We start from the raw sequence: 24878 nt of genomic DNA, 5'->3' as shown, positions 1-24878 counted from the left end.
GGGAGTCTTCACCGCAGGATTAGCGCCCAAAGCCTGTTGCATTCGGTTCTTCCCTGGGCTCCTCACTGGTCCGTGTCCTATCCTATTCCTGTAGGTGGGGGAAAAACTTTACAGTGTGACACATGAATCCAGGTTTTCCTTCCCTGACACAATACTGCAGCTGCTGTAATCAACATCACTTGATGTGGTTCGTGCCACTTAAGCTCTAATGGCTTGTTTCTGAATGACTTTATCATGACCCACTGACCTGGGATGATTGTGTGTCCACCTTCTAGTGGAGTCTGCCAACAAGACTCAACTCTCTCTCTGTACTGCCTTTGTGAGATTTTCACAGTAAGCAATCAGGGCATCTGAGGCAATGTGTACATCAGCATTTCTAAGATCAATCACACCTGGCATCTGCATCGGGCATCCAGTAATAATCTCATGAGGGCTCAGTCCTACTGATCTGTTAGGTGACGCTCTCATACTACACAGTACTGCTGGCAGCGCTTCGACCCATGGTTCTCCTTCCTGATGCATTTTGCTTAGCCTGGTTTTGATTGTTCTGTTCGATCGTTCAACCTGTCCTGATGCTTGTGGCCTATATGGGCAGTGAAGAGTCCGCTTAATCTTCAACATTCTAGACACTTCTTTAACTACCTGTCCTGTGAAGTGTGTACCTTGAGTCAATGCAATCTGCTAATCCCCATCTGGGAATGAAATCAGTGACAAGACATTTAGCAGTATGTGCAGCTGTAGCATGCCCTGTTGGTTAAGCTTCTATCCATCTTGAGCACTTGTCTATTACTACCAAAACGTCAGTTTTTCCCTTACAACGAGGCAATGATATGTAATCAACTTGCAGGTGACGAAATGGTCCTGGTGGAGCTGGGGTATGTGCTGCTGGTGTAGTTGCTGCTGGCACATCATTATTTTTCTGACATGTAATGCATCTCTTGACTGTTTCGGTGGCTACCTTTCTGAATTTTGGATTCCACCATTGATTTGAGAACTTGTGATTCATCGTTGCTGGACCACTGTGACCCAAATTGTGTATTTGTTGAGCCAAATATGGCAGAAGTGATTCGGGAGCGACATACTTTCCCCCTTTGGTCCAGCAGCCGGATGAATCCACAGTGGCTCCTTTGTCTAACCATGTCCATGCTTCATAGAGCAACATCTTTGTACAGATCAATGATTGATTCAGGAGGCAGAATTGTCTTCTGTGCAGGAACAAGCCTGTTTAGCCATTACATCAGCAAGGGCATTACCTTAAGCTTCCATAGTATTAGTTGTGAGATGTGCTTTCACTTTGATCACCGCTAATTTCTTTGGAAGTTTCATGGCAAACATTAGATCTTTCACTAATCCAGCATGCTTAATGGGGGATCCAGCAGAAGTTAAAAACTGTCTGCTTTGCCAAATGACACCAAAATCATGAATTACCCCAAAAGCATACCTGGAATCTGTGTAGATATTTGCAACTGAGTGTGTTGACCTTAAAGGATGCTGCTGCAATTTTTACTCTTGCCTTGACATCAGAGTCTCTTTCCCAAGTAGCTAACCTCTCCAAGCTGTTTTGCAGGGTTCTATTGGACCATGTTAAGTCTAAGAAAGGCAATGCATTCCTATGTTCTGACAAAAGACAATCAAACCATGTGCGAACTAGGGGACCATTATCATTTAGCACCTTCTCTGAAGTGTCAGCTATCCCACTATATGCTGCAGCTGACTGACAAAATCTTTCAGTGTACTCACTAACAGTTTCATCCTTCTTCTGTACACAACTAGTGATTCTGGACCAGTCTATTTTGGGTCCCATGATGTTCTTTAGAATTTTCAAAACACCTTCTCTCAAATCGCCTTTACTGGCATGTTGTAGTTCAGAAGTAACAACAGACTCAAAACTGTTAAATTCAGATTCAGTTAGAATTTGTGACATCAGCTGCGTAACTTCTGCCAACGACATGTAGAGATGCATTTTGCTGATCAATACTCTTCTAAATTCAGAAAAATGTGTGCGTGCTGAGGGTAAACTCTGGAATAGTCTCTCTATATCTTTAGGTCCTAGCGCTTTGGCAACAGTTTGTATTTGGACAACAGAAGAGTTGGGAGGAACACTTTCAGTTCCCTCAATTCCCTGAGATCTTCTCCTAGCGCCACATACCTTTACTGAATCTACAGGCTCATCAGTTACTGATTGGATGGCTACATCGGTTTCAAAGAAAGCTTGTAAGTTAGGATAAGTGGTATCAGGCTGACTAACTTCTTCCACATCAGTTTTTTCTTCAACTTTGTTGCGGTTTAATTTCTTAGTCAAAGAGGATACCTTAGCACGCAGCTCTTTGTTCTGTTTCTCTAGCTCTGAGTTATACTGAGACTGTTGTGTAGCTAGTGCTAAACCAAATTCTCTGTGGCAGCAGATAATGCCTTTCACATTGTTCTTGCGAATACTTGCTCCTAGTACCTTTTTACACTCATCTACCGACCAAGTCTTGTCTGGATGAAATTCATATTTCTGTGTGGTTCATTTGTACTCCTAACAGTGATTGAATTCACTATCTGACCACAAAGGAGTCGCAAGACCACCTTCTTCAGTTGTGGGGATCAGTCTAGCATTCTTTCTAAACATATTGTGAGTTTTTTTGTTATCACACAATCAAAAACACTAAAACTTCTCTGATCAACAGAGGGTACACTTGTTAACACAGATCAACTATTGTTAACCTTCCTTGCCAGAGCAAAGGATAACACAAATTACTAGCACTTTACGCTAATCTTCCCTGCCTGAAACAGAGGTTACAATATATTAGCACATGATGCTAATCTTCCCTGGTTGAACAGAGGATGAATCTTCTCTGACTACACAGAGGATAAACGAATATTAACATGTAATGCTAATCTTTCCTGTCTGGACAGAGGATAACTTTCATCTCTAAAAGAACACTTTAGAGGATAACTTAGTTAACCAAACCCTACAGCTGTCTGTTAACTCTTCTCTGATGGTGCAGAGGATAAAAAATTTGTACTGGTCTTAAAGGTTCTATTGGATAGAGTGGCACTCACCAACCCTTGGTTGTATAGAAAGATTCAGTCTGGAACACAGTCAGATCTTTGCTGAGCTTTAAGTTTCAATCTGGATTCAGGTGAGGAGCTCTATCCGGGTCACGGCACCAAAACTGTTGGAAACATTTCCTTCATCAAAGCGGAGACCAGGAGACGTTGGAATATCTTTCAACAGAAGTTACTCTTTATTGAGAACTCGCAGTGCATTGCTGTAGTCATCAAGTCTAACTAAGGAACGTTGACTTGCAATTAATATACATTCCAAGGGGGAGGGATTTAAATAAAGGGGGCATGTAAATAAAGTAGCCTACATGAGTCAGCTCGTTTACAGAGATTTCCTGATCTCATCAGCATAACACTGTCATTCAATTGATCAATCAGCCTGACAGGATCACCCATACCTTCACATTATCATAGCTTAACTTGGGACAATGACACTGTTCAGGAGGTGCATAAAGACAAAAGACAAAAGGTTAATGTCAGACACCTGGATTGCTTGACTTAATCTTCTTTGAATCTCATCATCTATACCTCAAATGCTAAATTCAGTCTACTAAACTTTCTCAGTTTATATACTATTGTATTGGAACTTAAATTACACATTTAATAAATGTGTAATACAACACTAGGAAACTTTATCAACCACTGCACTAACTTTAAATAGCCTGTGTAGCGTGGTGGTGGGGGTAAACGGTTGATAAATACCAGATCGTATAATGGTAATTTAATATGACAAGCTGACTACGCCACCCCTTTTCAGAGAAAGGGGAAAATCACTACCCATTAAAAATAGGGCACACATGTTCGTTACCATGGAGGGCAAAGAGATGTGGATATCAGTACAAAAGTTAGTTTATTATGTTCACATCAATAGATAAAAACTTTGAGGTTAATGCAAGGCAGAATGTCACTCAAATGACCAGTACAGCACCGTTCAGCAACACACACAATAAAAGAAAAATGTAATTAAGGTGGCTGAGGCTTACCCGTAGCGGGGTAGGCTAGCTAGGTATCGAATCCAAAAGCCACATGCGCACACGCACACACGCACACACACACACACACGCTCAGTGAGGTGTAAGCGGTTATAAGCGGCAAACCACACTCAGTGCTTGAAATACCACCACCAGAAGGCAAGAAAAGCTAGCCTCCCAACCCGGGGTCCATCAGCCTAAAATAAACAACAAAAAGATTAATACACTGAACGAATGATACTAGACACAAATAATAACAATTCTGATCAGTTGGTGATGCAAAACCCTCACCACAAAGGGAACACTGACTTGTAGACAAAACAAAATAGATCACAGAGCAACAAGGTTGCAACTTATATTACAAAATAATTAACATCAAACTAAAACAAAAACAAAGTAAAGAAATACAAATTAGCACACATGCAGCCAATGCTTATGACAGAAGAGCCCACATACACAACTGCGGCACATGCAGCAGTGAACGGATCAAAATAGTTGTAGCATGAAGAACATACAAAACATACAAAAAAAAACAATAAAACAGCAGCAAAACAGCAGCGCCGTCTAAATGGCCTTTATGCAGAAAACGATCAGCCCAACGCCCAAATTAAGACAGAGCATCCTCAAAGGAATCATTATCCTGCTAAAAGACATCAGATATTATTTGGTTAGTTCAATTGAGTAAACTATTTATTTAAAAGAACGACTTTACGTACCAGGTGATCATCACGGGACCGCATAGACGTACGATTGCTCAACGCAGCTTACACACATGAATGAAACATGGAAACAGTCCAACTGGAATGAAAAGCACGCGGATTAATCGCAACCAGCACGAGTCCACATCAACAAATATTTGATTAACCTACCTGGGGGAAAGAATTCCTCCGAACCTACTCCGGGCAATAGAGTCCATGTACTCAGGAACAAGGGCCAGGCTGGTGACCCCAGATGGCAACAGCGAGGAGTTTGACATCCTGGCTGGAGTTATGCAAGGGGATACACTAGCCCCCTTCCTCTTCATCATAGTCCTTGATTATGCGCTCAAGAAGGCAATCAGTGGGCGAGAGCAGGAACTTGGCTTCACGCTGACACCAAGGAAGTCAAGTCGACACCCGGCAGTAGTCTTGACAGACCTTGACTATGCGGATGACATCAGTCTGCTCTCCGACAACATGGAACAAGCACAGGAACTACTACACAGGGTAGAGCTAGAGTGCACCAAGGTTGGCCTTAGGGTAAATGCAAAGAAAACTGAGGTCATGACCTACAACGTTCCACTAGAACATCAACCTCTGATAACAGCAGGAGACACTGTGCTGAAAGAAGTTGAGGACTTCAAATACCTGGGCGCATGGGTCAACTCAACAGAGCAAGATCTAAAAATGAGGAAGGCACTTGCATGGAGGGCCCTGAACGGCATGAACAGTGTATGGAACTCCAACCTTTCCCGCCAAATCAAACTCAGCTTCTTCTACGCGACGGTAGAGTCCGTTCTCCTCTATGGCAGTGAATGCTGGACCCTGAATCCAACCCTAGAGAAGTCCCTGGACAGGTGCTACACCAGGATGCTGCGTGCAGTGCTTAACATCAGCAAGAGTGCGCATGTAACCAACAAAATCCTGTATGAGGGAGTACCAAGAGTGAGCAACAAGATTGCTGTGAGGAGAATGAGACTTGCAGGACATTGCCGAAGGCATCGAGAGCTGGTGCTATGGGAACCAACACATGGCCATCGGTCAAGAGGACGTCCCACGCTAACATACGTGGACATACTCAAGAGGGATGCAGGAGCCCAGAGCACCAACGAACTGGCCAGATGCATGGAGAATCGGGATGACTGGAGGCAACGATGGCTAGGTCGTCTGAGGACGACCTAGAGAGGGAAAACAACAGCCTGCACACCACCGCAGAGTCTCAAACCAAACACAAGTCCAGCATTGAACGGCAGCGCGCCCGCACCAAGGGGCGGAGCTAACAGTGACGCATGACCAGGTGGTATAAACACAGTCTTTAAATAGGCCAGGGACAGCGGCCAATAGGCTGTCACATCTGTCACTCATGTGACAACCACCAATAATAAAGCGGGATCTAACCCGCTCTGCCACACCTGTATATGCAGTTTGGTGGCTTTTCACCACATGCTCACACAGGCATGGCTTTATGTCTATTTCAGAAGTCAGTGGCATATAACAACTCACAAAAAGACAGAGTAGTTGAATGCTACAGTCTCTTTATTGCATCACGATGTTTTACCACATTTCACAGGAAGTGACCACACAGAGGACGGGCCGGAGAGTCACTATACTGATGGAAAGAGGAAGACTGACAGAGACAGATGACATGTGTCGTATAGACATGCTGGGACTGATGATTCTCTGCTCGCTGCTCACAGGTAAGCGAACCTGTAGAAAACATCTGTGGAACTGACAACAAGTTTCTCTGGGTTTTTAAGATATTGTTTAGTTGAATTAGTTAGAATCAAATGTAAAGCAGAAGTTGAAAAGTTAATTATATTCTTAGTAACATTCTATGGAGTGTGATAGTAGTGTGTGTTTAGTTCATTCTGTATTATTCTCACAAAACATTGTTTTGCGTTTGTGTCAGCTTTACACTGATAATGAAATAATTCAGTTTATTTCAAGTTTATGTAAGAATTCAAACTTAAGAAAATGACAGGTGTAACTAATCCTCTTCAGAAAATGACAGAGCAATGTAGAAATCATACATTTAAAATTAAATCAGAAGAAATAAAATACAGCTCAGAAAATGTACTTCATATCAGTAGGCGATATATTTAAAATATAGGGAATAGATTATGCCAAAATAATGATTGTGGATCATTTTTAATCACTGATAATGTAAATATTTAATATAAAGCCCTATATGAACACACATCTTCTCTGTCTCAGGTACCAGTGGGAAGAACACACATCTCAGTGTGTTCAGCAGTGATGGTGAGAACGTCAGTCTGCCCTGTAGAAATGCTCTTACTGACTGCAAATCAACTACATGGATATATAACAGAGAAATTACTTCAGGGACAGTTGTATTATCTGAAGAAGAGATAAAGAAGAAAGATATAGAGAGACTGAGTCTGGGGTCTGACTGCTCTCTGAACATCTATAAAGCCACAACTGAAGATCATGGACATTACACCTGCTGGCAACAACAGAATACACAGAGATATGATGTTAACAATGTTCTTCTGCATGTTCTTCATGGTCAGTGTTTCTGTTCATTATATGATAAAAGAACATAATTCTCTCTGTAAACTCACACGTTTACTGAAATATATGTCTGTGTGATTTCTGTTTCAGTCTCTCCATCATCCACACAGACTGAGATTAGACCTGGACGCTCGTTCACTCTCTCCTGTCAGTTGTATGTACATGCTGTATATAGTTGTGATGATCTCTTCTATAAAGAGGGAATTAAGCTGGTCTGGAAGAATAAGACTGATGTGGATCTGCAGTCAGACTCCAGATATCAGATCTCATTCTCTCCTAAACACTGTACCAGTTCTCTGACTACAACACTCCTCAATGAAGACAACAACACTGAGTGGAGATGTGAGATTACTAAAGGAACTGAAGTCAAGACCTCAGTCAGATATACTGTCACGTACTTGGGTAAGAAAACTAAATGTCTGCCAATGTCAATATTCAGCTCAATGCTGGACATTCTGTATGAATATTCCTCTATAAGTCTGTAAATATAAATAATGCTGTTCTGAAGAGATCAGTTCGTCAGTTACTTTGACTATAATCATATTTATCTTGTGATACTATTATTATATTATTCCATCTCTGTGTCTGATGCAACTGTTTATTCCTCTTAATCTATTCACCAGACAACAAGACTTTAGCTGGATTATCACTCAGAGGTATGAAATGTCTTTAACACATTGCAGTGCATTATACTGAGAACATTTGTTGTCATTGTTGTTTCATTTATCATCATTTACAGTTTCATGGATTGAGTTTGTTTATTGTCTTGTGCTGTAACCTCTATCTGAATGAGTCTGTCTCTTTGCTGTAGTGATTATACTTATCATTGAGATCGCAGTATTAACTACTCCTACTGTTATTCTCCTATGGATCATCTGTGAAAGGAGAGCTGGTGAGATTTGAGACTCTTTACAACATCTGTGATCAGAAAGTCACATATACACCATCTGAAATATATTCAAGAGTTAATCAGTCTTCTTACCACATGATACTATATGAGAGGTTTGATATAACGGTGTGCTTTTATTCACAGATAATAGAAGAAGAGGTCAGGACACCCAGAAGACATAGTGATGTAAATAATACTGATTGAACCACCCTCTTGGCAACTATAAATATATGAATTTTTATAGATAGGAATTTTAAAGGCATAGACTGCTTTAAACTGAATTATTAAAAGTTATGTAAAATGATATATAAAGAGAGGGAGAGAAAATGAGAGATAGATTGTAAGTACATGTAAAATGTATAAAAAGGACACTGTAACATTGTTACTCTGAATTCATAATCTATTGCTTATGACATACTTCAGTTAAAGCTATAGGCCTGTTTATAATTAACAGATGTGAATGTAAATCTTTTTGACTGCTTGATTTTTATCAGTCTTTTGATGACTTTTTGATTTTGTCTGTCATTATTCCACTAAATTGTCAAAATTCATCTCAGCCTTTTTATTTTATTTATATATATATATCAGATATATTTAATATATTCTGCTAAAATCCAAGACTGTTGGGATGTCACATCTGTTCCTCATTCACATGCAGTTATCGTTAAAGGGTTAGTTCACCCAAAAATTAATTACTCACCCTCATGTCGCTCCAAACCCGTAAGACTTCCGTTCATCTTCTGAACACAAATGAAGATCTTTTTGATGAAATCTGAGAGATTTCTGTCCCTTCATAGACATCTATGCAACTGACACTTTGATGCTTCAAAAGGTTCATAAAGAGATCGTAAAACTAATCCATATGAATTGAGCAGTTTATTTATTAAGCGTGCAGGGCAACCAGCCAGTAGAGCATTACAATAATCAGCCTTGAGGTCATGAACGCATGAACTTACTTTTCTGCATTTGTCATTGAAAGCATATCTCATAGTTTAGATATATTTTTAAGATAGAAGAATGCAGTTTTACAGATGCTAGAAATGTGGCTTTCAAATGAAAGATTGGTATCAAAGAGCACACACACACACACACACACACACACACACACAGGTTCCTAACTGACGACGAGGACTTGACAGAGCAGCCATCAAGTGTTAGACAGTATTCTAGATTATTACGTGAGGAAGTTTTTTGTCCAATAGTTAGAATCTCTGTTTTTTCAGAGTTTAGTAGTAGGAAATTACGAGTCATCCAATTTTTTATATCAGCTATGCATTCCCAGTGGCGGTTCTACATTGAATTACACCCTGGGCGAGACCCCATTCGAGCGCCCCCCAATCCAAACTCAATTTTTATACTTAATATCTTATGTCATTTTACTACTTTAGTAAAATAACGTTATGCATCTTTATTTAAGAAATGTTTGATATTTGGACTGGAAACAAGACAAAAATACTAAGTAAGAAAAGCATTTTTTGCAGTGTAATAACTGAACTTGTAACAGTTTTGTTGCAAAGCACAATATTATGGTGAAATTAGATCTCGTGTTTGAGTTAAAACCGAATTATTGTTAAGCATAGCAAGAATCATAGCAAAAAGGCTAACAAATAAGAGTTATACCCACCAATTAATATTGCCCCTTCATTCATGACATGGATACCGTAATCATACAGAGAAAACATAGTTGCATACCTTTATCTTTCGCTCGTTTCTAAATTGGGCACCTGATGGCTTTGACCTTTCTTGTCCATCTCTTATTTGGCACTCGACATCGACAATCAACAGATTTCCTCTAAAATATAGAGGCCTGTATTTATAATATTTATAATATTCTGAATGAAATGTGCGTTATTTGGAAGAAAGTTGAGGTGTGACTGACTTAGATAACTATATGGATCCCCCGTTCCCCCCCCTTGTCCGTTCCATTTGGGAGAGACCCAGAGGTGAACTGTCATCCGCGCCGGGGATTAAAGTGAAAAAAATTCTTCTGACTGAAATTTTTTTTTAGGACAAGTCATATTCCTTTAACTTTTTACATAGTCGAGACCAATAGCGTTTTAAGGGGAGACGTTTTAAACCGCTTTAATATTGCCAGTAGGCGTATTTTAAAAGCTATTTTAATCTATGAAAACCAGGCAGGGAGCATGTAGGCTACTGTAGAGCACGAACGGCAGCATTAATTGTGACTAGCTTCTGATTGATGGTGACCTAGCACTTTTTTGCCATTATTGCCATATTTGAAGTCTCCTGTGACATACTGTGCAAAGACACGTACCTGGCTGTTTGATTTTTTTAGTCCACGAACTAAAAGGCTTGCCATTATCCCCCCATTTCGCTGAGCCAAGCCAAGCCCATCTCCATTTGTTTTTTAAACTTCCATCGATCTCCGATACATCGGAGCCTTCCTATGGACCAAAAGTCATATCCCGATATATTTAGGCTGAATATCGATATACGATATATATCCCGATATTTTTTCCGCAAAGTGAGAGCAAATGTTCAGTCAAAGCCAAACATGACATGTCACAAGTAGTTTTATTGAAACCAGCTATTTCAGTGAACAGTTGCAAAATCAAATGAATAAACAATAAACAGGTTTCTTCACCTAAGTTAGGGCTGCACGATTATGACAAAAATCATAATTGCCGATTATTCCCTTCGAATTGTAATTGCGATTTATTAATTATGATTATCAAAGTTTACAATGAATATATATAAACAAATTTTGTGTAAAATTTGCCTATATATATACATACACACACACACACACACACACACACACACACATATATATATATATATATATATATATATATATATATATATATAAAGGCCGTAACCAGGGTTTGAAAATTAATGTCTTGTAGGCCCCCCCTTAGGCATGCCAAATGTATAGTTTGTCCAAGGACATTTTAATTTTGCATTAACAGTTTTAGTTTACTGACTTAAAAGGATCTTTGTTGTACTATGCTGGAGTAAAGTTCATAAATGATCATTCTTTCCCATAGGATTTTGTAAAACTATGATGAGTGGACCTCTGTCCCTCTAGGGGGTTCGGGGGCATGCTCCCCCGCAAGAAAATTTTGTACATTTTAAGGTTAAATGCATCAATCTGGTGCTCTTTGAGAGCTCAAAATTAAGAGCTTCAACGGGCTTCAACCCATGAACTGTGCACAAAGAAAAAACATTGACTTGTATGACATTGAAGGTGGCTCAAACACAGTGGTGGACGAAGTACACATACCATGTACTTGAGTTAAAGTATAGATACCCAAGGTAAAATATTACTCAAGTAAAAGTAGAAGTGCTGCCTTTAAACATTCACTTGAGTAAAAGTACAAAAGTATTTGCCTTCAAATGTACTTAAGTATCCAAGTACAATGCTTTTTTTATGGCTATAATGTCCTATTATCATTTTTGTCACAAGACTCTTCCTTAACTCAGTCTACATAAAGACTCTAATGTCACTCTTGGCACACCAATCTATTAATAAAATGACATTAATTAGTCAGACACTGATGTCTATAAAAAAAATTCATAAGCACAAAAAATTCCTTTAGAACTAAATGAAATAACAGGACTTGAGAGCAGGTAGTTTCAGTTTAACATTTATTTGTAACAGTTATCCAAGTTTTTATTTAAACTTAAACTTGCAAAACACAGGTTCACATGAGTTTTCCTTTACTTTATCATATCTGAATGTCTCTGTGTATAAATATAAACTGGCCATATCAGATTCACTGTAATAGGAACTAGTGTTTGTGATCAGAAGAAACGCACTTGCCAGTCACAACTGCATACAGTAGGTGTATATAATACTATTTCAGTTATGAATTTCCCCACACAGTCAGGAACAATATTTAGTAATGCTTTTACATGTAATTGTCAGTATTTGTGTATTATTAACTCTATACTGCTTCACATGAAACCTGGTGATACTTGGTAAAAAAATTCAATTAAATAAATGAATAAAATATATCAACTAAGGTGACCTCAGCATAGTGTGAAAATCTCAAAACAAATGACATAACCTGTCATCACAAGTGACATACTAAAATAACAAGCCTCAAATGGCAATGAACAATAGTTGTGGCAGTAAACATTATTAATCAGCATTCCATTAAGTGTACTTTTGGTGAGCATGCTAGTACAGTATGGCACTGATGATCTAACTAAAGTGGCAATATCTTTTATTCAGCTTGAGGAGGAGCTGATTCTCAAAGTTGTGTGAGTCCATTCTTGCCCTCCTGGGACTGAAAATAAGCCCTGCTGTGCTGAAAAGACGTTCACAAGCTGCAGAGGCGGGTAAAGCAGTGTTGAGCTTCAAAGACAACTTACAGACTGATGGGAAGGACTTGAGAATGTCTTTGTCATCAGCTTTGCAGGCAAGGTCGCCATCTAACTGCTTGATACCTTCCTGACCATGAGTAGGCTTCATGCTCGCAAAGAAGTCCTCTTCCTCAGAGCCACTGGAACCATCAGCTGGCGGCTGATTCAAAGTCTCTTCCTCCAGATGCTCCTTGATGTAGTCCAGGCCTGAAATGGACATTTGCATAGATGCTAAGAATCAAAACTTTACTATAATCACACATTTCTCCAGATTAAAATATCAAAAGAACAGTATTTAAACAAACCTAAACAAATTGAGAATGTCAAGATAAAATTTTAGTTGGATATCTTAAAAAAAAAACATTTGGCTCAGTTTCTCTGAATCTTTAACTAATGACACTTTTAAAAATAAAAATAAAATAATCTTACCTAGTTTGACAATGTTTTCATCCGATGTCCAGGATGTTTTAAATTTCGGGACAAGTATTGCAGCCGCAATAAACTCTGGCTCTACCAGCATGTTTCCAAACCGCTGCTGCAGGCCTTCTTGTAGGGCAGTGGTTCCCAAACCTGTCCTGAAGGACCCCCAACACTGCACGTTTTCTTTGTCTCCCTAATCAAACACACCTGATTCAACTCATCAGCTCATTAACCCATGTGATAATGAGCTGATGAGTTGAATCAGGTGTGTTTGATTAGGGAGACAAAGAAAACGTGCAGTGTTGGGGGTCCTTCAGGACAGGTTTGGGAACCACTGTTGTAGGGCACCAACCAGAGGTTTGCAGTACCTGGAGGTAATGCCAGTTCGGTCAAGTTTCGAGATGAGGAGGGTCAGAGTAGGCAGAAGCCATCCCATCTGAACATCGATTTCAGCCTGAAGAATGTTGAGGGCTTTGGCAACGGGGCTCATGGTCCTGGCATACTCCTCCGGAAAGGCCATTTCAACTGGACTCAGCCTATCACACATTGAAACAACAACAATTAATAATTTCATGTCATTACAATTTTAAGTGTGTGTGTGTGTGTGTGTCATTTTACAAACAGTGGAATTACTAGGCCCTCAAGAGTCATAAATTCTTGTACTTCTCCCAGTATCTACTCCTATCCAATCCTTACTGAGCATGGAGTAGTCAAACAACTATTCAAAGTAATGCGTTTAAAAAAACAAACATGGTGTTTACCATTATCATTACTGGAACATGAATTTAAAGAAATAGAAGAAAAAACAACAGCACTTACATTGGCAACTTGAATGAAGTGCAGACGGTTCTGATAGCCCCCTCTCCCTGATCTTTAATTATTCGAAGAATTCTCTCAATGGCGAGAAATAAGGAATTCCACCTTGTTGCGTTGGGGCGGATCAGCTGAATTTTGCAAGTGTCTTCTATAATCTCTGAAGCAGCAGCAGATCTGCCACACTTATTCCATAGTGCATGACACTTAGCGAATGCTGATCGGGACAGCTTCTTGTAGGCTTCATTTGAACAGGCTTTTGCTGCATCCACTGTGGAAACCAAGTTTAATAAATGGCAGGCACATCGATGATGTTTCGGAAGTTGGAATTGTAAGCCATCATCTTCATCTAAAACAGCTGTGACCTCTACAAAGTCCACCTCAACACCATCCACGTCCTCATCATCACCACACATCTCGTCATTGATCTCATCATCTTCAGCCTCACCTGAAGCAGAGTTATTGTTCTCATCTTGCTGTCCATATATACGAAATGCCTTTAAAAAATTTGACCCATTGTCCGTAGTAGTTCGAACAACCTTATTCTGTATGCCGAATTCAGAATGTATGTCATTTAGTGTGCAAGCCAAAACATCAAAAGTGTGCGAACCTTTGAGCTGCCTGCATGCTAGTGCTACTGAGCACCTCTCCAGACTGTTAGGATCAACCCAGTGGCCAGTGACACCGATGAAACCTCTTCTCCTTGAACTCCAACAATCTGTTGTCGTTGCTATGAAATCGATCCCTGACATTGCTCTTTTTAGATTTTTCTTCATTTCAAGTACTGCCTCATCCATCTTACGTCGCAGAGTGGTCCTTGACATGAGAGAGGCGTTAGGCTGAAGTTCATGCAAGAAAGCTTGGTGGTCGAGGAGAGATCCCCTGATATGATTGTAAAGCGCTTTGGGTGTACAGTAGTACATATGAAAGCGCTATATAAATGCCAGATTCTATTCTATTCTATTCTAAAGCTTGAAATGATGGCTGGTCCACCACACTAAAGGGTTGTAGAGTCTGGGTCACAAAATTCAACACTGCATGATCAACATTCTTCTGTGTGACTAGCTTGGTTTCTCTCAACTTCAACTGTCTGGAGGTTGAAGGAGCCTCCTCGCTCTCCATTTCTCTTTTCCTTGGCGCTGTTAGGGCAATATATCTCTGCATGTGGCTACCATGTTTTCTCTGCAAAAAGGAAACATTCAAAACATTAAGTTAAACCAGAGATCAGTCTCCTCTCTTTGATTAAATAAAATAAGCATTTCATGTGCTTTTAGCATGTCATAGATGTATGCTACAGTGTACATTATTTTCAGAATAGGCTTAGTTAGATCACAGTCTTTGGAAGCTGAACTTTTGAAAATAACAATCACTGTTAATAAGGAGCACTCCACCAGTCAACTGTTTTAGCATCATACATGCACCAATGCTAAATCTTCGTATAATGTAATCATTATGTTCCCAACTTGTAATAATTACTTTAATTAGCTCATTGTTTACTTTAAATTAAAATAAGATGTTAGCTAATAACAGCATGATTTTTATTATCTTAGAACTGTAAATTTCTGACATAGATAACTTGGACACAGTCACCTCTGATAACAGATCACTCTAAATTGTAATGTAGACACATACTTTATGTAAAGGTACTTTGAAACTATATGTATTGTGAAAAATGCTAATACAAATAAATGGAATTGAATACGCTGCATGTAAAACTATTCAAAATAGAATTTATATTCCAACATAACATGTTAACATCGATTGATTGCTATTTCACAATATCAGAGCCCTCAGCTTGAAAAGTTTCAAAAACAAATACTATGAAATACGGTGAAACAGCTAACTTGGCTGACGACGTGTACAATGTTCATGGTGACGTGACGTCACATAGTCTATAATTTTAACATACACAATGAAACGGTTTTCTGCAAGCTATTGTTAGATTTCTTGTTAAAAAAAAAAATGGCTTACCTCTACGTGTTTCCTTAGATTGGAAGGAGAATTCTTGTATGACGAAATTGTACAGGGCCGAGGCAGGCAGAGAAGGCACTTAAAAATGAAGGACTCGTTCTTCTTTTCAATAACTTCAAAAAAAGTGCGTAAATAAGGCCATGGGTGTTGTGGCATGTTAGAGTCAGTAACGTTAGTTTCTTCCATCATTTATCAAGACACTGGCGCTCAATGTTATGCCTGTTGCATTGATGTGATGTCACGTCACTCACGTTGAACCCTATATTCGCGCTGTTGCCAAGGCGCCAACAGGGGCAAGTAAAACAAGTTCAAAACTAAACGCGTGCTGTGATTGGTGGCTCGTTTGACCAGTTACGTTTTTATCCACTCATAAATAAAAAGGAACGACTGATTTTGAAAATGTAATAGAGTAAAAAGTAAGATATTTGACCTTGAAATGTAGTGGAGTTAAAGTAAAAGTCTCCCCAAATTGAAATACTTCAGTAAAGTACAGATACGCAAAAAAGCTACTTAAGTACAATAACGAATTACATTTACTTCGTTACTGTCCACCACTGCTCAAACATATTTTTTAGTTATGATATAGAGTTTCAGTCTACATTATCACTGGTGTTTTAGTATGCCAAACAATTAGTATAATAATATAATAATGATTTATATAATTATTCCTATATAAAATCCATATAGCCTAATAAATGAACATTAATATTTCAAAAGTATATTTTACATTACACTATAGGAAAATTACAATACTTTTGTCCTAATGTCTTCACTTGCAAGAAATAAACCCTTTGATCGCATGAGCAAAGTGCACACTTTTCTTTAAAACGCTCGGCCCGTGTTCTGGCTTACTGTAATATTTCAAGACCGAAATAATATTATTAAAATAAAGAAATTAATGAATACAATGGTGACATCTAAATAAATGTTGATAGATGTAGCGTTATAGTTTTATAAATATCAATAAACATAAGTTAAATAAATAAACAGCAAAGCAATCCAGCTTTGAAATAATAACCGAAAAAGACCGAAATAATGATACATAATTAATATATAAACCGTGATAAGATCTCGTGAATAAATGTTGATTAAACAGCTTCTGTGCTCCAGCCCGATTGGCAGAAAGAATCGTGCTGTTGCACGAAAGATTCATCCAGTTGAAATGCATTAGTTTAAAAAACGTGCTGGAGTTACGAAAATAACGAAATTAACGTGTCCCTGCCACGAATAAATAGATTAAATTACGTGACCACATCACGAACTGCCGTGAGATGTCATTTGTTATGCTGATGAGATCTCTGTAAACGAGCTGACTCATGTAGGCTATTTCATTTACATGCCCCCTTTATGTAAATCCCTCCCCCTTGGAATGTATATAAACTACAATGTATACTGTTTGAGTTAGACTTGACTTGATGACTACAGTAACACACAACGAGTTCTCAATAAAGAGTAACTTCTGTTGAAAGATATCCCAACGTCTCCTGGTCTCTGCTTTGACGAAGTAAAAGTTTCCAACAGCAGCAAAACACAAAGCATAACTAAAACCCAGCATGATACACGAGTCGCTGCTTAAGATAAAGACACCCCTGCGTGTGTGTGTGAGAGAGAGAGAGAGAGAGAGAGAGTGTGTGCGTGTGTGTGCATGCGTGAGTGAGTGTGTACAGGGGGAATGATTGCCTGTTTGAGAAAATAGCTTTTCACTGCAGATGCCAAGATATTTGAACGCACAATCACACAGATATATATTACTGCTTAGAATGTTGTTGTTGTTTTTTAAATAGAGATCATTTTTTCAAGTGGTACATATTTTTTGGGTGTCAAAATGTTGCTGTCTTGTCAATCTTTTCAAACAAAGTAAAAAAAGTAGCACTTTGCCTTAACCTTGTTTACTCTATACCTATGTAAAAGAGCTTAATGATATAAAGAAGACACGGCTATTAAAGGTAGTACAATATGTAAGAATTTTGTATCAAAATATCCAAAAACCACTTGCACAGAGTTATATATTTCTTTCAGTTGTGTTCTTACATTATCCTAAATGTTTCCAAGAATTTGTAAATTCAGAAAATTCACAATTTTAAATAATGGCTCGTCCATGTTCAGTGTCGCCTGTCAATGACGTAATATCCACGTTATCCCTGGTTTCCGCTCGTACTGCCATAGTAACCATGGCGACAGACGTGGACAACTGCATTACGTCTAGCGGCACGCTCACGCTGTTGTAGTTTCGTTCAGACATTATGGACCATGGCAAGCAGACTTTGGGACAAAAGGAGAACTAAAACGAGGATCAATATCAGCGTAGCGTTTTCGAGATGCCGAGAGCTAGCGTCCGCGGCTAACTTCGACTCGACAGAGACGCCGCTCTTGCATGTGCTTTATTAGACAGGTGAGCAAATATACATAAAACTAATCAATGTTATATAGCTCAACATGATGAAATGTTATAACATGATCAGTATGTTATTCTAATGTTGATCTAGCTCACTGCTAGTCTCATACAGACAAACTAACACATAGAATAACATTATAACTTTCAACACACTCAAATGCAGTTTAGTGTGATAGTGTAGAGCAAGAGAAGCAGCGCTGCGTTACCTCACAAGTTTCATTCGTCTGATAAACTGGCCTGTGTGAGTTTTATTCAGCACTTGCGGGTAAGTTATTTCGGTAGAATCAAATGTCCTCATTCCTTTATATCCGCGGGACTCGCGTGTGGCGCTGATATCTGTCTACCATTAGCACTCGCGCTCTGCTTCATTCCACAGTCATGTTAAAAACAACAATGTATTCACTCATACATAAACATTATTAGATCCTTCAGCATGACGACAAGATGCATAATTCCGCTTATCACTGCGTCATCAGCCTACGCCTTTGTTATTGTAAGAGGTTAGCGACCCCTAGCGGCGAAAAAATACATATTGTAGCTTTAAAGAGCCATTTGGAGTTTCAAGTGTTAGAGGGTCTCCTAAAGGCATTTGTGTATTCTGCATTAATGGATGAAATGCATGTGTGTGATGACAGGAGAAATATCGGCGTGAACAGGAGAAGTTGAAGCAGGAATGGGAGCAGGCGCAGAAGGAAGTGGAAGAGGAGGAGAGGCGCTACCATGAGGAGGTGAAGTTTCTCTCTTTGCAGGTCTTGAAGTTTACACATCTCCCATTGACTGACATCGTTACAATATTTACCACCATTCAAAATGTAAACGATAGCTCTGACGGCATTGTAATATTTGCATACTGAATAGATATTGGTTTTCTTCCATACTTTTTTTCACATACTTAAAGCGCACCTATTATGCTTTCTCAGATATGACCTTTCATGCAGTGTGTCATAGAGCTGTTTGTGAATGTAAAAGGTCTGTAAAGTTTTAAAGATAAAAGTTCAGATAAATAAAGTTATTGCCTCCCAAAAGAAAAAAATGATTCTGAACTGTCTGAAACGTGTCATCAGTAATTCCAGCCTTACTTCCTGCTAGGGACGCGCCGATACTCAGACATCTGACCAATCAGAGCAGAGTAGACCAATTACAACAGACTGGGCCATCTGACCAATCAGAGCAGAGTAGACCAATCACAACAGACTGGACCATCTGACCAATCAGAGCAGAGTAGACAATCACAACAGACTGGACCATCTGACCAATCAGAGCAGAGTAGACCAATCATAGCAGACTGGGTCATCTGACCAATCAGAGCAGAGTAGACCAATCACAACAGACTGGACCATCTGACCAATCAGAGCAGAGTAGACAATCACAACAGACTGGACCATCTGACCAATCAGAGCAGAGTAGACAATCACAACAGACTGGACCATCTGACCAATCAGAGCAGAGTAGACCAATCACAACAGACTGGACCATCTGACCAATCAGAGCAGAGTAGACAATCACAACAGACTGGACCATCTGACCAATCAGAGCAGAGTAGACCAATCATAGCAGACTGGACCATCTGACCAATCAGAGCAGAGTAGACCAATCATAGCAGACTGGGTCATCTGACCAATCAGAGCAGAGTAGACCAATCACAACAGACTGGACCATCTGACCAATCAGAGCAGAGTAGACAATCACAACAGACTGGACCATCTGACCAATCAGAGCAGAGTAGACCAATCACAACAGACTGGACCATCTGACCAATCAGAGAAGAGTAGACCAATCACAACAGACTGGACCATCTGACCAATCAGAGCAGAGTAGACAATCACAACAGACTGGACCATCTGACCAATCAGAGCAGAGTAGACCAATCACAACAGACTGGGTCATATGACCAATCAGAGCAGAGTAGACCAATCACAACAGACTGGACCATCTGACCAATCAGAGCAGAGTAGACAATCACAACAGACTGGACCATCTGACCAATCAGAGCAGAGTAGACCAATCACAACAGACTGGACCATCTGACCAATCAGAGAAGAGTAGACCAATCACAACAGACTGAGCCATCTGACCAATCAGAGCAGAGTAGACCAATCACAACAGACTGGACCATCTGACCAATCAGAGCAGAGTAGACAATCACAACAGACTGGACCATCTGACCAATCAGAGCAGAGTAGACAATCACAACAGACTGGACCATCTGACCAATCAGAGAAGAGTAGACCAATCACAACAAACTGGGTCATCTGACCAATCAGAGCAGAGTAGACCAATCACAAAGACTGGACCATCTGACCAATCAGAGCAGAGTAGACAATCACAACAGACTGGGTCATATGACCAATCAGAGCAGAGTAGACCAATCACAACAGACTGGACCATCTGACCAATCAGAGCAGAGTAGACAATCACAACAGACTGGACCATCTGACCAATCAGAGCAGAGTAGACAATCACAACAGACTGGACCATCTGACCAATCAGAGAAGAGTAGACCAATCACAACAAACTGGGTCATCTGACCAATCAGAGCAGAGTAGACAATCACAACAGACTGGACCATCTGACCAATCAGAGCAGAGTAGACCAATCACAACAGACTGGACCATCTGACCAATCAGAGCAGAGTAGACCAATCACAACAAACTGGGTCATCTGACCAATCAGAGCAGAGTAGACCAATCACAACAGACTGGACCATCTGACCAATCAGAGCAGAGTAGACCAATCACAACAAACTGGGTCATCTGACCAATCAGAGCAGAGTAGACCAATCACAACAGACTGGGTCATCTGACCAATCAGAGCAGAGTAGACCAATACATGAATCTGAGATCCTCAAACAGTGTGAAAGCATGCTTACCATGGTAAATCGTTGTAAGATACTTTACAGATCATCACACCACTGAAATGTGAAAAGTTTCGCTACTTGTTTGCTCATAGAAGCTTTGCCACTGATTGTGTTTGTGTGGTCGATACAGTAGAGGAAGATTCTGGAGGAGACCGTGACCCCTATGACTCCTCTGACCCCCCTGACCCCTGTGACCCCGCTGACCCCCCTGACCCCGCTGACCCCGCTGACCCCCCTGACCCCGCTGACCCCGCTGACCCCCCTGACCCCTCCACCTGCCATTCATCATCACTCACCGACGGCACCGCCAGTCCTTCCCAAAACACAAAACACTTTGCACTCGCAGCCCGAGCGGGAACACAGGCTGGGAACAGTGGAGAACCAGACGGTGAGACTTCAATGAATGACGTTAAATGAAGAGCTTAATGTGTGTGTAGACGACACTGACTGTGTTCTCCTCCAGCAGAGCTCTGAGAACTGCAGACAAAGGGAAAACGGCATCGCTGAAGCAGCGCAGACACACACACAGAGTTTACAGATGACAGTAAGGTCTGGGACAACAACTCCAGCAGTCAACTAGAAGGAAAAGTTCACTCAAAAATTTGAATTCTGCCATTATTTGTCATTCCACACTTTCAAGCTGTTACTTTTTTCTACACAGCAAAGAGTTAAATTAACTCTGCTCAGAGTACATATGGTCCCACTCTAAAGAGTGTTAAAGTAACTCTGATCAGAGTTAAAGTTAATGATAATTAAGAGATTAATTAAGTGATGATTGAGCATTAGTGATGAACACCTGCTGTTAACAAGCAGAATCACTGAAGGAAAGAGAAACAACAAGAACAGAAAAAGAGAAACTCAAGAACTACAACTGACTTCAACCAGCCTTAGATTACATCAACTGAAGATAAAAGAAGACATTACATCTGTGAAGATCTCAGCAGAGGAGGATTAAACAACTCCACAAACAGCATTACCAGCTTCACTTATTAATGACCTGACTGACTTTATTTCTGCCATTCATCTGCAGAAGTTCTTATTGAGAATTAACAGAGCTTTAGATATTGATGTTTTATTGAAAATGTTTGGTTTCAGTTTGCCGCCAGTCATGTGACAAGAACCAACCAATCAGCTTCACCCTTTCAGTAACAACATTAAAGGAGAAGTTCACTTTCAAAAAAACTTTTGCTGATAATTTACTCACCCCCATGTCATCCAAGATGTCCATGTCTTTCTTTCTTCAGTCGCAAAGAAATTAAGGTTTTTGATGAAAACATTCCAGGATTTCCCCCCATGTAATGGATTCTATTGGGACCCAAACGGTAGAAGGTCCAAATGACAGTTTAAGTGCAGCTTCAAAGGGCTTTAAACGATACCAGACGATGAATAAGGGTCTTATCTAGCGAAACGATCGGTCATTTCCAAAATAAATAAAAAAGTTTAAGTTTTATAAGCACAAACGCTCGCCTTGCTCTGTTCTGTGATGCGCGTTCGTGACGTCACGTAATACGCAATTACGTTGAAAAGGTCACGCTTGACGTGTTTACAAATGTGCAGAAGGAGGACCATATACACATTTTCAAATGTATTTGTGTCAGTTTATCGTTTAAAATGCCCATTTCGTGTGCGTATCCTGGGTGTTTTAATATTAAAAAGCCAAAAAGAACATTTTCTTCAGGACAGAAATTTTTCAAGCGTGACCTTTTCAACGTAATTGCGTATTACGTGACGTCACGAACGCGCATCACAGAACAGAGCAAGGCGAACATTTGTGCTTATAAAACTTAAACTTTTTTATTTATTTTGGAAATGACCGATCGTTTCGCTAGATAAGACCCTTATTCATCGTCTGGTATCGTTTAAAGCCCTTTGCAGCTGCACTTAAACTGTCATTTGGACCTTCTACCGTTTGGGTCCCAATAGAATCCATTACATGGGGGGAAATCCTGGAATGTTTTCATCAAAAACCTTAATTTCTTTGCGACTGAAGAAAGAAAGACATGGACATCTTGGATGACATGGGGGTGAGTAAATTATCAGCAAAAGTTTTTTTGAAAGTGAACTTCTCCTTTAAAAGCTCAGTCAACAGGAAGGATGGGGTTCACCCAAACATTACAGGGTTTTTTTCTCTTCTCTGTAAATAAATCTTGTAGCAGAGCTACAGCAAGAGTTTTTCGGGGGTGGAAATCCATTACAGAAACTTCCTCGTCGCTGTTCATGGTTGCATAGCAATGGCAGACGCCACGGGAGCACAAGCGCTTTGGAAAGAAGGAGACAGAAGCATAGCTGCACCTTCCACACATTTTTAAACGTGATACGTGAACGGCCCCTAAAAGTGAAACTCTTCCCGAGTCTCTCCGTAAGGCTGCACTGGTGTGTTTTGTTATTGCCAGAGTATCTGAAGCTCGTGTAAAGACTCCGCCCTCTTCTGAACGGAGGCGGAGCTGCAGCTCATTTGCATTTAAAGGGACAAACACAAAATCTGAGCCTTTTTGCTCACACCCAAAAAAGGGGCAAATTTGACAAGCTATAATAAATGAGCTATATGAAATTTCACAGACACATTCTGGGGACACCATAGATTTATATTACGTTTTGTGAAAAGGGGCATAACATGTGACCTTTAATGGAAAAGAGCCACATGAAGAGTTTGTGTTGCATGGAAAATAACAGTATATGGGTTTGGAACAACATGAAGAATTTTTGAGTGAACTTAAACATTTTAAAACTTTTTCAAACTCATCATAATACCTAAAGATCTTGTTTTCTGTATGTTTCCACAGCAGTTCTCCTCAGCCAGGCTGTGTGTCGGTGGGTCCGAGAGGACGAGGACGAGGGGAGCCACTGCAGTCTCTTCAGGGTGAGTCTCGTCTCGCTGAGGACTCGTTTAGAAAGGCTGAATGATGACACTCTGAGGACGACACAATGTCTTTTCTTTTGTTTTTAAATGGGAGGAAATTTCACAGTAAAATGTGGATAACATATTATTATTATTTTGTTATTAAATTAGTTATTTAAAATATCTTACTACAGTGCATTTAATATCAACATTTTGAGTCTGTAGATGTGTTGTCCAAGTTTCTGTCTATTCTGGTTGAAGTACACAGTTTGAATTTTACGTGTTGCTAAACTAGCAAAACTAATATACAAAATATCAGTACTTGTTCCATCCGTTCATTTTAATCAGATATGCATTTTTTATGGGTATATTAATAAATGTGAATGGAATAGAACTATTTCCATCTTGGATTATTTTATTCACTGAGCTTGTCCCAGTGCATTATGGGATTACTTTCTCAGTTAAGGAATTGAGCCAAAATAAGATCTTAACTGGCTGGAAAAGGCTTTGTGTCGAGAGTGAGCCTGCGATTACTTCAGATGCCATCTAGGTAGACGACTAACTAGGTTTACTAAAAGAACAGTAACTGAATATGTGTTAATCTTTCAAATAAATGATCAATTTCACTGAATCCTCTGGTGGTCTTTGGTCATTTTAGACCGAAAATGTTATGTTTTGACATTTTTAAAATGTACTACTTTATCTGAATTGTCTGAATACAGTACATCTCCAAATGCAATACACAGCCCTGTATGTATATTAATATAGGGCTATACAGGCATCTAGTGGTGACATCATGATATTACATGTGATTTCCTTGATTTCTCCCATCAAATGTCTTCAATCAGCCTTCCATGCAGTGGATTTTAAATACCTTTGCTCTATTTTTAACCTAATTTAAATTATTTGGGGGGGGGGGGGGGGGGGGGGGTTATTATGCCATTATGCTATTATGCTTATTATGCCATTCTCGCCTGGTGGGCCAGATACATGCGTTTATTGCTCCAGCAAGTTACCCGGAAACGGCTAACCCTGTTGAGTTCCTTCGTCACCCCTGCGGCAGTCAGACGTTGTGGAGCGTCTGACGCCAGGCCTAACACTCACATGCATTGA

General features: G+C 39.8%; 2 protein-coding genes and 1 long non-coding RNA gene across 3 annotated transcripts in view; 2 read left to right on the top strand and 1 right to left on the bottom strand.

Moving 5' to 3' along the window:
• The window catches only part of LOC311095065 (uncharacterized protein), a 50715-nt gene extending 42024 nt beyond the window's left edge, over nucleotides 1–8691 (top strand). The window contains exons 2-7 of the mRNA XM_084133398.1: nucleotides 6291–6417; nucleotides 6935–7246; nucleotides 7343–7654; nucleotides 7876–7908; nucleotides 8064–8144; nucleotides 8286–8691. Of these exons, the coding sequence (XP_083989524.1) occupies nucleotides 6333–6417; nucleotides 6935–7246; nucleotides 7343–7654; nucleotides 7876–7908; nucleotides 8064–8144; nucleotides 8286–8323 (861 nt within the window). The 5' untranslated portion in view covers nucleotides 6291–6332 and the 3' untranslated portion in view covers nucleotides 8324–8691. The remainder of the gene's footprint in view (nucleotides 1–6290; nucleotides 6418–6934; nucleotides 7247–7342; nucleotides 7655–7875; nucleotides 7909–8063; nucleotides 8145–8285) is intronic.
• Nucleotides 8692–11858: 3167 nt separating this feature from the next.
• Nucleotides 11859–13076, bottom strand: LOC311095295 (uncharacterized protein). Its single transcript, XM_084133765.1, has 2 exons — nucleotides 12900–13076; nucleotides 11859–12677 (listed from the first exon to the last, which is right to left on the bottom strand). Exons 1-2 carry the CDS (start codon nucleotides 12988–12990, stop codon nucleotides 12310–12312), a joined length of 459 nt encoding a protein of 152 aa, XP_083989891.1. The 5' UTR covers nucleotides 12991–13076; the 3' UTR covers nucleotides 11859–12309.
• An 8141-nt stretch (nucleotides 13077–21217) lies between these two features.
• LOC311095541 lies at nucleotides 21218–23793 on the top strand. The gene is made up of 3 exons (XR_014608857.1): nucleotides 21218–21314; nucleotides 21393–21475; nucleotides 23710–23793. It is a non-coding gene; the product is annotated as an uncharacterized lncRNA (long non-coding RNA).
• Nucleotides 23794–24878: the final 1085 nt, after the last annotated feature.

The sequence above is a fragment of the Abramis brama genome, assembly GCF_963993115.1.
Source record: "Abramis brama genome assembly, chromosome: 13".
In the NCBI taxonomy this organism is placed as follows: Eukaryota; Metazoa; Chordata; class Actinopteri; order Cypriniformes; family Leuciscidae; genus Abramis; species Abramis brama.
Note: the sequence above shows the minus strand (reverse complement) of the source record. Positions and strands in the feature narration are given on the sequence as shown.